Genomic DNA, 13369 nt, shown 5'->3' on the forward strand with positions numbered 1-13369 from the left:
CTGATAACCTTTAGCAGGTATCATGAGGACTGATAACCTATAGCAGGTACCATGAGGACTGATAAACACTAGAAGGTATCACGAGGACTGATAAACACTAGAAGGTATCACGAGGACTGATAACTTATAGCAGGCATCATGAGGACTGATAACCTATAGCAGGCATCATGAGGACTGATAACCTATAGCAGGCATCATGAGGACTGTTAACCTATAGCAGGCATCATGAGGACTGATAAACACTAGAAGGTATCACGAGGACTGATAACCTATAGCAGGCATCATGAGGACTGATAACCTATAGCAGGCATCATAAGGACTGATAACCTATAGCAGGCATCATGAGGACTGATAACCTATAGCAGGCATCATGAGGACTGATAACCTATTGCATGCATCATGAGGACTGATAACCTATAGCAGGCATCGTGAGGACTGATAACCTATAGCAGGCATCGTGAGGACTGATAACCTATAGCAGGCATCATGAGGACTGATAACCTATAGCAGGCATCATGAGGACTGATAACCTATAGCAGGCATCATGAGGACTGATAACCTATAGCAGGCATCATGAGGACTGATAACCTATAGCAGGCATCATGAGGACTGATAACCTATAGCAGGCATCATGAGGACTGATAACCTATAGCAGGCATCATGATGACTGATACCTATAGCAGGCATCATGAGGACTGATAACCTATAGCAGGCATCATGATGACTGATAACCTATAGCAGGCATCATGAGGACTGATAACCTATAGCAGGCATCATGAGGACTGATAACCTTTAGCAGGCATCATGAGGACTGATAACCTACAGCAGGCATCATGAGGACTGATAACCTATAGCAGGCATCGTGAGGACTGATAATCTATAGCAGGCATCATGAGGACTGATAACCTACAGCAGGCATCATGAGGACTGATAACCTATAGCAGGCATCATGGGGACTGATAACCTATAGCAGGTATCATGAGGACTGATAACCTATAGCAGGCATCATGGGGACTGATAACCTATAGCAAGTATCATGAGGACTGATAACCTATAGCAGGTATCATGAGGACTGATACCTATAGCAGGCATCATGAGGACTGATAACCTATAGCAGGCATCATGAGGACTGATAACCTATAGCAGGCATCATGAGGACTGATAACCTACAGCAGGTATCATGAGGACTGATAACCTATAGCAGGCATCATGGGGACTGATAACCTATAGCAGGTATCATGAGGACTGATACCTATAGCAGGCATCATGAGGACTGATAACCTATAGCAGGCATCATGAGGACTGATAACCTACAGCAGGTATCATGAGGACTGATAACCTATAGCAGGCATCATGGGGACTGATAACCTACAGCAGGTATCATGAGGACTGATAACCTATAGCAGGCATCATGGGGACTGATAACCTATAGCAGGTATCATGAGGACTGATAACCTATAGCAGGTATCATGAGGACTGATACCTATAGCAGGCCTTTTGAAGAAAACATGAATATTGATATTTATTCTCAACCTTTTATTCTACACAAACTGAGTATGTACGGTGAAGTTGTTCAAAGTCCTTCTATAATGATGATGGTGTTTAACTAACTGTGGATAAAGCTGGGGACTGTTGTGGAATATGGTAACTGAATTATTATGGCTAGAATGAATGATTATTATTAGATAATCTACAGCTAGGAACTGTACTGACTACTAGGTATTCACCAGATTGAGGCCCCTCTCTCTCACACCGACACACGTTCTCCTGCTCTTCTCTCTCTCTGCATCTCCTTGGATCCACACCGACACCCATTTTCTGTCCTCTCCTCCTGTCTCTCCATCCCACTCTCCGCTCCTCCTTAGTGACCTGTCTCCCTCCGAGACCAAAACGCGATTTCCCTTTCTGGCTCACCTCCCTTACTTTCTTCTTTACATAATCTGACAATCTCCCACTCTCTCTCCCACTCTCTATCTCCCCCCCCCCCTCTCTCTCTCTCTCTCTCTCTCTCTCTCTCTCTCTCTCTCTCTCTCTCTCTCTCTCTCTCTCTCTCTCCCACTCTCTCTTTCTCTTGCTCTCTCTCTCTCTCCCTCTCTACGGAGTGACGTCGGTGTTAAGAAGAAGATGGCGGCGCCAGGAAAGGCGGAAGGTGGTAAGTCTTGGTCCTCTCCATTCTGTTCTGGTTGTTTTGGGTGCGCTGTCAACGGGCCGGCAGCGGGACTGTCGCCGGTGACCAGACTCCGGGGTTCGGAGAGGCTATGTGTGTCTGGTGGATGTCTCCTCTTAGAGAGTATTTGGATCTGACAACGCTAGATAGCGACAGATCGCTATTTCAACAATAAAATACACACCATTAAATGACACTATGCGAATAAGCATCCCATATTATGATGATGTGTTGTCTAGCTGTTGTTGTCTATTGTATCTGTGATGTAGTGCTGTTATTTGGTGCTGAGATAGTTGGTTAGGCACCGTCGGTAGCGCTGGATATGCTTTCTGAGCTCCGGGCGAAGGGAAGGAAGCTGAGTGGTGTTAGCCGGTGGAGGGGAATCCAGGGCAGGGCAGGGACAGCAGGCGAGCCGCAGGACTGGGCCTAGCCACCGGAGGATACCTGACAGCTGGGTGTGTCGGTGTACCGGGTGTCGGTAAACATGATAAACATGACACACCATGTTGTGTTGTCACTTGTCAGAGAGAGTTGAAAGCCGTGGTGGTGTTGTCCAGGCGTGGTTTACAGGGGCAATCCGTAGTTGCTACATCAATTTTGGGATATATAAATGAATGATACGTACCCATTGAAGAATATAACCATTAAATGCCTCATAAGCTTAGGTCAACCCATCAGAACCCAAATATAAGTGTGTTATACTCCAATGGTTGTAAAGAAAGTCGTCATGTAAACAAACACTAGATAGCCTCCAAACAATGGTTCAAACTGTAACTTTGATAGCAGGGATGGTCAGTCCTTGAATCCATAGCTCTGTCGATTAGAGAGTGGTCACATTTCTCCAGCCCCAACACTCAGCTTTTTACCAAAACAGGTGGGGAGGACACTTTGTTTTTGTTTCAACTGCTGATTGCTGCTTGTGATGTCAGTGGGACTTTTGGACTGTTTTAGTTTTATTGCAAAGAATCTCTTAGTTTATATTAAACATCCACATTTATAACTGCTGTAATTCAGCTGAATTACTGTCTTTGAGGATTGCCAGCTGATGGGTTCACTTGATATTCCGGTTTGTGTTTACTGAGAGTCTCTTCTGTCTGTCTCTCTGTGTGTGTGTATGTGTACTCTTCATTAACTAATTGATAAAGGGGATACTGTTACACGCCGTGGGCTGATCCCTGCTCTGCTTGTCAAATCAAATCAAATTTTATTTTCACATGCCCCGAATACAACAGGTGTAGGTAGACCTTACAGTGAAATGCTTACTTACAAGCCCTTAACCAACAATGCAGTGTTAAGAAAATACCTAAAAATAAGTAAGATATAACAATAATAAATGACTAAAGAGCAGCAGTAAATAACAATAGCGGGGCTTTATGCAGGGTATTACGGTACAGAGTCAATGTGGAGGCTATATACAGGGGGTACCGGTACAGAGTCAATGTGGAGGCTATATACAGGGGGTACCGGTACAGAGTCAATGTGGAGGCTATATACAGGGGGTACCGGTACAGAGTCAATGTGGAGGCTATATACAGGGGGTACCGGTACAGAGTCAATGTGGAGGCTATATACAGGGGTACCGGTACAGAGTTAATGTGGAGGCTATATACAGGGGGTACCGGTACAGAGTCAATGTGGAGGCTATATACAGGGGGTACCGGTACAGAGTCAATGTGGAGGCTATATACAGGGGGTACAGGTACAGAGTCAACGTGGAGGCTATATACAGGGGGTACCGGTACAGAGTCAATGTGGAGGCTATATACAGGGGGTACCGGTACAGAGTCAATGTGGAGGCTATATACAGGGGTTACCAGTACAGAGTCAATGTGGAGGCTATATACAGGGGGTACCAGTACAGAGTCAATGTGGAGGCTATATACAGGGGGTACCAGTACAGAGTCAATGTGGAGGCTATATACAGGGGGTACCGGTACAGAGTCAATGTGGAGGCTATATACAGGGGGTACCGGTACAGAGTCAATGTGGAGGCTATATACAGGGGGTACCGGTACAGAGTCAATGTGGAGGCTATATACAGGGGGTACCGGTACAGAGTCAATGTGGAGGCTATATACAGGGGGTACCGGTACAGAGTCATGCAGTAGCAGAGAGAACAGTCTATTACTAGGGTGTCTGGAGTCTTTGACAATTTTTAGGGCCTTCCTCTGACACCGCCTGGTATAACAGTCCTGGATGGCAGGAAGCTTGGCCCCGGTGATGTACTGGGCCGTACGCACTGCCCTCTGTAGTGCCTTGTCGAGCAGTTGCCATACCAGGCAGTGATGCAACCCGTTAGGATGCTCTTGATCGTGCAGCTGGTAAAACCTTTTGAGGATCTGAGGACCCATGCCAAATCTTTTCAGTCTCCTGAGGGGGAATAGGTTTTGTCATGCCCTCTTCATGACTGTCTTGGTGTGCTTGGACCATGTTAGTTTGTTGGTGATGTGGACACCAAGGAGGTCTCCACCTGCTCCACTACAGCCCCGTCGATGAGAATGGGGGCGTGCTCGGTCCTCCTTTTCCTGTAGTCCACAATCATCTCCTTTGTCTTGGTCACGTTGAGGGAGAGGTTGTTGTCCTGGCACCACACGGCCAGGTCTCTGACCTCCTCCCTATAGGCTGTCTCATCGTTGTCGGTGATCAGGCCTACCACTGTTGTGTCATCAGAAAACCTAATGATGGTAATGATACTGAATGATTATGGCTGGTCATTCAGTGTGTGTGTTTGAGGTTGGTTACATGACAGGATAGCCTGAACATGTGACAGCTGGTTTGTTAGTTGACAGGATGGCCTGAACATGTATGTCTGCCTTCATTTCAGATGTCTGTCTGCCTTCATTTCAGATGTCTGGCTGTCTATCTTCATTTCAGATGTCTGTCTGCCTTCATTCCAGATGTCTGTCTGCCTTCATTCCAGATGTCTGTCTGTCTGCCTTCATTCCAGGTGTCTGTCTGTCTGTCTGTCTGTCTGTCTGTCTGCCTTCCTTCCAGATGTCTTTCTGCCTTCATTTCAGATGTCTGTATGCCTTCCTTTCAAATGTCTGTCTGCCTTCCTTCCAGATGTCTTTCTGCCTTCATTCCAGATGTCTTTCTGCCTTCATTTCAGATGTATGTCTGCCTTCATTCCAGATGTCTTTCTGCCTTCATTCCAGATGTATGTCTGCCTTCATTCCAGATGTCTTTCTGCCTTCATTCCAGATGTCTGTCTGCCTTCATTCCAGGTGTGTGTCTGTCTGCCTTCATTCCAGGTGTGTGTCTGTCTGCCTTCATTCCAGATGTCTGTCTGCCTTCATTCCAGATGTATGTCTGCCTTCATTCCAGATGTATGTCTGCCTTCATTCCAGATGTATGTCTGCCTTCATTCCAGATGTCTGTCTGCCTTCATTCCAGATGTCTTTCTGCCTTCATTCCAGATGTATGTCTGCCTTCATTCCAGATGTCTGTCTGCCTTCATTCCAGGTGTGTGTCTGTCTGCCTTCATTCCAGATGTCTGTCTGCCTTCATTCCAGATGTATGTCTGCCTTCATTCCAGATGTATGTCTGCCTTCATTCCAGATGTATGTCTGCCTTCATTCCAGATGTATGTCTGCTTTCATTTCAGATTCGGTTACTAGTCCAACGCTCTAACCACTAGGCTACACTGCCGTGTGTATCAGGTGTGTGTGTATCAGGTGTGTGTGTATCTGGTGTGTGTGTATCAGGTGTGTGTGTGTATCAGGTGTGTGTGTATCAGGTGTGTGTGTATCGTGTGTGTGTGTATCAGGTGTGTGTGTGTCAGGTGTGTGTGTATCAGGTGTGTGTGTATCAGGTGTGTGTGTGTATCAGGTGTGTGTGTATCTGGTGTGTGTATCAGGTGTGGGTGTGTATCAGGTGTGTGTGTGTATCAGGTGTGTGTGTGTATCAGGTGTGTGTGTATCAGGTGTGTGTGTGTGTATCAGGTGTGTGTGTATCTGGTGTGTGTGTATCATGTGTGTGTGTGTATCAGGTGTGTGTGTATCTGGTGTGTCATGTGTGTGTGTGTATCAGGTGTGTCAGGTGTGTGTGTGTATCAGGTGTATCAGGTGTGTGTGTATCTGGTGTGTCATGTGTGTGTGTGTATCAGGTGTTTCAGGTGTGTGTGTATCAGGTGTGTCAGGTGTGTCAGGTGTGTGTGTGTATCAGGTGTGTCAGGTGTGTGTGTATCAGGTGTGTCAGGTGTGTGTGTGTGTCAGGTGTGTTTGTGTGTCAGGCGTGTGTGCGTGTCAGGTGTGTGTGTGTGTGTCAGGTATGTGTGTGTGTATCAGGTGTGTGTGTGTACCAGGTGTGTGTATCATGTGGGTGTGTGTATCAGGTGTGTGTATATTAGGTGTGTGTGTATATTAGGTGTGTGTGTATATTAGGTGTGTGTGTGTATCAGGTGTGTGTGTACCAGGTGTGTGTGTGTGTACCAGGTGTGTGTACCAGGTGTGTGTTCTTTGATCCAATCTGTTCCTCTTCTACTTATTGATATATTATTTGTATTGATTTCCTGTGTGTGTGTGTAGTATCGCAGTGTGGACCTCTGTGGTGTGTGAGTTGTGTGTAGTGCCGCTGGTTGGAGTGAGTCGTCTAGTCATCATGAACAATAAGGAGAGAGAGAGCACAAAAGAGTCAGGTGAGTCTGTCTGTCGCACACGGATGATGTCACACCATCACAAAACATCTGTCTGTCTGTCTGTGTATTTATCCGTCTCTCTATCTCTCCATCCATCTCTCCATCCATCCATCTCTCTCTCCGTCTCTCCATCCGCCTCCATCTCTCTCCATCCATATCTCCATCCATCTATCCTTCTCTCCATCTCTCTATCCATCCAACTCTCCATCCAACTCTCCATCCATCCATCCATATATCCAACTCTCCATCTGTCTATCTCTCCATCTAATCCATCCATCCATCCATCCAACTCTCCATCCATCCATCCATCCATCCATCCGTCTCTCTCCATCCGTCTCTCTCCATCTCTCCATCCATCTCTCCATCCATCTCTCCATCTCTCCATATTTTTCTGTCTCTCCATCTCTCCATCCATCTCTTCATCTCTCCGTTTCTCCGTTCATCTCTCCGTTTCTCCGTTCATCTCTCTGTTTCTCCGTTCATCTCTCCGTCTCTCCGTTCATCTCTCCGTTTCTCCGTTCATCTCTCCGTCTCTCCGTTCATCTCTCCGTTTCTCCGTTCATCTCTCCGTTTCTCCGTTCATCTCTCCGTTTCTCCGTTCATCTCTCCATCTCTTCATCCGTCTCTCCATCCATCTCTCCATTTCTCCGTCTCCATCTGTCTCTACATCTCTCCATCCATCTCTCCGTCTCTCCATATCTCCATCTCTCCATCCATCTCTCCATCTCTCTGTCTTTCCATCTCTCTCTCTCCATCCATCTCTTCATCTCTCCATCTCTCCGTCTCTCCATTTCTCCATCTCTCCATCCATCTCTCCATCTCTCTCTCCATCTCTCTCTCTCCATCTGTCTCTACATCTCTCCATCTCTCATCTCTCTCTCTCCATCTGTCTCTACATCTCTCCATCCATCTCTCCATCTCTCTCTCCATCTGTCTCTACATCTCTCCATCCATCTCTCCATCTCTCCATCTCTCCATCCATCTCTCCATCTCTCTGTCTTTCCATCTCTCTCTCTCCATCTGTCTCAACATCTCTCCATCCATCTCTTCATCTCTTCGTCTCTCCATTTCTCCATCCATCTCTCCATCTCTCTCTCTCCATCTCTCTCTCTCCATCTGTCTCTACATCTCTCCACCCATCTCTCCATCTCTCCGTATCTCCATCTCTCCATCCATCTCTCCATCTCTCTGTCTTTCCATCTCTCTCTCCATCTGTCTCTACATCTCTCCATCCATCTCTTCATCTCTCCATCTCTCCATCAATCTCTCCATCTCTCTCTCTCCATCTCTCTCTCTCCATCTGTCTCTCCATCTCTCCATCCATCTCTCCATTTCTCCATCTCTCTGTCTCTCCATCTCTCCATTTCTCCATTTCTCTGTCTCTCCATCTCTCTGTCTCTCCTTCTGTCTCTCCATCTCTCCATCTCTCCATCCATCTCTCCATTTCTCCATCTCTCTGCCTCTCCATCCATCTCTCCATTTTCTCACCTATTCTCTCACCATACCAACTCCTTCACCTAACAACCTTTGTGTGTCTCTGTGTTTCTTTGTGTGTGTGTGTGTATCTCTGTGTGTGTGTCTCTGTGTGTCTGTGTGTGTGTGTGTGTCTGTGTATCTCTTTCTGTGTGTGTGTGTGTGTCTCTGTGTGTTTGTGTGTGTGTGTGTCTCTCTGTGTGTATGTAGAGAACAGTCGAGGCCAGATGAAGGTGTTTCTGCCTAACAAGTTGTTGGAGCGTCTCCCTCAAACCACCTCCCTACCCAAGGAGAGACTACGATGGAACACCAACGAGGTAGAGTGACGAACTAGTTATAGACTAGACTGGTTATAGACTAGTTATATTCTGGTTATAGACTAGTTATATTCTGGTTATAGACTAGTTATATTCTGGTTATGGACTAGTTATATTCTGGTTATAGACTAGTTATATTCTGGTTATAGACTAGTTATATTCTGGTTATAGACTAGTTATATTCTGGTTATAGACTAGTTATATTCTGGTTCTGGACTAGTTATAGACCATACTGGTTATAGACTGTTATAGACTGGTTAAAAACTTGTTATAAACTAGACTAGTTATAGGCTGATTATAGCCGAGTTATAGACTGATTTATAGAGTAGTTATATAATTCTGTACTAGACTGGTTATAGACTTGTTATAGACTGGTTGTAGACTGGTTGTAGACCAGTTATGAACTAGACTGGTTGTAGACCAGTTATGAACTAGACAGGTTATAGACTGCCCTGTAGACTCATTATAGACTAGGTATGGACTAGTTATAGTCTGTTTGTACACTACTTTTAGATTGATAACCAGTCTACAACCAATCTATCAAATAAAGCCCTTCTTACATCAGCTGATATATCAAAGTGCTGTATAGAAACCCAGCCTAAAACCCCAAACAGCAAGCAATGCAGGTGTAGAAGCACGGTGGTTATAGACTGGTTATAGACTAGACTGGTTATAGACTAGTTATAGAGTACTTATTGACTGGTTATAGCCTGGTTATATAATGTTATAGTCATCTTATAGACTAGACTGGTTATAGACTAGTTATAGAGTACTTATTCACTGGTTATAGACTAGTTATAGAGTACTTATTGACTGGTTATAGCCAGGTTATAGACTAGACTGGTTATAGACTAGACTGGTTATAGCCTGGTTATAGAATGTTATAGACGTCTTATAGACTAGACTGGTTATAGACTAGTTATAGAGTACTTACTGACTGGTTATATACTAGTTATAGGCAGATTATAGACTAGTTATGACTGGTTATATACTTGTTATAAACTAAACTGGTTATAAACTTGTTATAGACTTGTTATAGACTGTTATAGACTTTAATACGTATTATACTTGTTATAGACTGTTATAGACTGTTATAGACTTAAATACTTGTTATAGACTGTTATCGACTGTTATCGACTGTTATCGACTGTTATAGACTGTTATAGACTGTTATAGACTTGTTATATACTGTTATATACTGTTATAGACTTGTTATAGACTGTTATAGACTTGTTATAGACTGTTATAGACTTGTTATAGACTGTTATAGACTTGATATAGATTGTTATAGACTGTTATAGACTTGTTATATACTCTTATAGACTGTTATAGACTTGTTATAGACTTGTTATAGACTGTTATAGACTGTTATAGACTTGTTATAGACTTGTTATAGACTTGTTATAGACTTGTTATATACTGTTATAGACTTGATATAAACTGTTATAGACTTGTTATAGACTTGTTATATACTCTTATAGACTGTTATAGACTGTTATAGACTTGTTATAGACTTGTTATAGACTTGTTATAGACTGTTATATACTGTTATAGACTTGTTATAGACTTGTTATGAACTTGTTATAGACTGTTATAGACTGTTATATACTGTATATACTGTTATAGACTTGATATAAACTGTTATAGACTTGTTATAGACTGTTATATACTGTTATAGACTTGATATAAACTGTTATAGACTTGTTATCGACTGTTATATACTGTTATAGACTGTTATAGACAGTTATAGACTGTTATAGACTTGTTATAGACTTTTTATGAACTTGTTATAGACTGTAATAACTTAAATACTTGTTATAGACTGTTATATACTGTTATAGACTGTTATATACTGTTATAGACTTGTTATAGACTGTTATAGACTTGTTATAGACTGTTATAGACTTGTTATAGACTTGTTATAGACTTGTTATAGATTGTTAGACTTAAATACTTATTATAGACTGTTATAGACTTGTTATATACTGTTATAGACTTGTTATTGACTGTTATAGACTGTTATAGACTTATCGACTGTTATAGACTGTTATAGACTTGCTATAGATTTGCTATAGACTTGTTATAGACTGTTATAAACTGTTATAGACTTGTTATAGACTTGATATAGACTGTTATAGACTTATATACTAATATAGACTGTTATGTACTGTTATAGACTTGTTATAGACTTAAATACTTGTTATAGACTGTTATAGCTCTGGATAAGAGCGTCTGCTAAATGACTTAAATGTAAATGTAATGTTATAGACTGTTATAGACCTTTTATAGACTGTTACAGACTTATATACTTGTTATAGACTGTTATAGACTTGTTATATACTTGTTATAGACTGTTATAGACTTAAATACTTATTATAGACTTGTTATAGACTGTTATAGACTTGTTATTGACTGTTATAGACTGTTATAGACTTGTTATAGACTGTTATAGACTTGTTATATACTGTTATATACTGTTATAGACTTGTTATAGACTGTTATAGACTTGTTATAGACTGTTATATACTGTTATAGACTTGTTATATACTGTTATATACTTGTTATAGACTTGTTATAGACTGTTATAGACTTAAATACTTATTATAGACTGGACTGGTTTTATAGACTGTTATAACTTATAGACTAGTTATAGGCTGATTATATACTAGTTATATACTAGTTTTAGGCTGTTACAAATTATTCTTCAAGTAAAAGTTAAAGGCTGATTTCCACACATGTTATAGAAAGACTGGTTACAGACTAGTGACTAGTAGTAAGGTAGTGATACAGTGGTTATGAATTAGTTATAACAGATGTTGTTTCCTAGGAGATTGCATCCTACTTGATCACATTTGACAGACATGAAGAGTGGCTATCCTGCTCGCTCAAGACCAGGTAACTCACCAACACACACACCGAGTAACACACACACACACACCAACACACACACACCGAGAAACACACACACCGCGAAACACACACACACAGAGAAACACACACACACAGAGAAACACACACACACACACCAACACACACACTGAGAAACACACACTGAGAAACACACACTGAGAAACACACACAGAGAAACACCAACACACACACCGAGAAACTCACCCACCATCTCACCCACATCTCACCCACATCTCACCCACCAGCTCACCCACATCTCACATCTCACCCACCATCTCACCCACATCTCACATCTCACCCACCATCTCACCCACAACTCACATCTCACCCACATCTCACCCACCATCTCACATCTCACCCACCAGCTCACCCACATCTCACATCTCACCCACCATCTCACCCACATCTCACATCTCACCCACCATCTCACCCACAACTCACATCTCACCCACATCTCACCCACCATCTCGCATCTCATCCACCGTCTCACCCGTGTCTCACCCACCCTCTCACATCTCACCCACCATCTCACCCACATCTCACATCTCACCCACATCTCACCCACATCTCACATCTCACCCACCATCTCACCCACATCTCACATCTCACCCACCATCTCACCCACAACTCACATCTCACCCACATCTCACCCACCATCTCACATCTCACCCACCATCTCACCCACCATCTCACCCACATCTCACATCTCACCCACATCTCACCCACATCGCATGTCTCACCCACCATCTCACCCACATCTCACAACTCACCCACATCTCATATCTCACCCACCATCTCACCCACATCTCACCCATATCTCACAACTCACCCACATTTCACCCACATCTCACCCACATCTCACAACTCACCCACATCTCACATCTCACCCACATCTCACATCTCACCCACCATCTCACCCATATATCACCCACCATCTCACCCACATCTCACAACTCACCCACATCTCACATCTCACCCACCATCTACCCACATCTCACCCACATCTCACCCACATCTCACATCTCACCCACCATCTACCCACAACTCACCCACCATCTACCCACATCTCACCCACCATCTAAATACTTGAAAGTACTACTTAAGTACTTCACACAACTGTATATACACTGCTCAAAAAAATAAAGGGAACACTTAAACAACACAATGTAACTCCAAGTCAATCACACTTCTGTGAAATCAAACTGTCCACTTAGGAAGCAACACTGATTGACAATAAATTGCACATGCTGTTGTGCAAATGGAATAGACAACAGGTGGAAATTATAGGCAATTAGCAAGACACCCCCAATAAAGGAGTGGTTCTGCAGGTGGTGACCACAGACCACTTCTCAGTTCCTATGCTTCCTGGCTGATGTTTTGGCCACTTTTGAATGCTGGCGGTGCTTTCACTCTAGTGGTAGCATGAGACGGAGTCTACAACCCACACAAGTGGCTCAGGTAGTGCAGCTCATCCAGGATGGCACATCAATGCGAGCTGTGGCAAGAAGGTTTGCTGTGTCTGTCAGCGTAGTGTCCAGAGCATGGAGGCGCTACCAGGAGACAGGCCAGTACATCAGGAGACGTGGAGGAGGCCGTAGGAGGGCAACAACCCAGCAGCAGGACCGCTACCTCCGCCTTTGTGCAAGGAGGAGCAGGAGGAGCACTGCCAGAGCCCTGCAAAATGACCTCCAGCAGGCCACAAATGTGCATGTGTCTGCTCAAACTGTCAGAAACAGACTCCATAAGGGTGGTATGAGGGCCCGACGTCCACAGGTGGGGGTTGTGCTTACAGCCCAACACTGTGCAGGACGTTTGGCATTTGCCAGAGAACACCAAGATTGGCAAATTCGCCACTGGCGCCCTGTG

The 13369-nt window shown here is 43.7% G+C and overlaps 1 protein-coding gene across 1 annotated transcript in view; it reads left to right on the forward strand.

The window, feature by feature from the left end:
- The first annotated feature begins 2066 nt into the window (after nucleotides 1–2066).
- camta2 (calmodulin binding transcription activator 2) overlaps nucleotides 2067–13369 on the forward strand; it is a 133192-nt gene continuing 121889 nt past the window's right edge. Inside the window, 4 exon segments of the mRNA XM_064940887.1 lie at nucleotides 2067–2152; nucleotides 6694–6803; nucleotides 8487–8593; nucleotides 11421–11488. Coding sequence (XP_064796959.1) covers nucleotides 6767–6803; nucleotides 8487–8593; nucleotides 11421–11488 — 212 coding nt within the window. The 5' untranslated portion in view covers nucleotides 2067–2152; nucleotides 6694–6766.

The sequence above is a fragment of the Oncorhynchus masou genome, chromosome 27, assembly GCF_036934945.1.
Source record: "Oncorhynchus masou masou isolate Uvic2021 chromosome 27, UVic_Omas_1.1, whole genome shotgun sequence".
In the NCBI taxonomy this organism is placed as follows: Eukaryota; Metazoa; Chordata; class Actinopteri; order Salmoniformes; family Salmonidae; genus Oncorhynchus; species Oncorhynchus masou.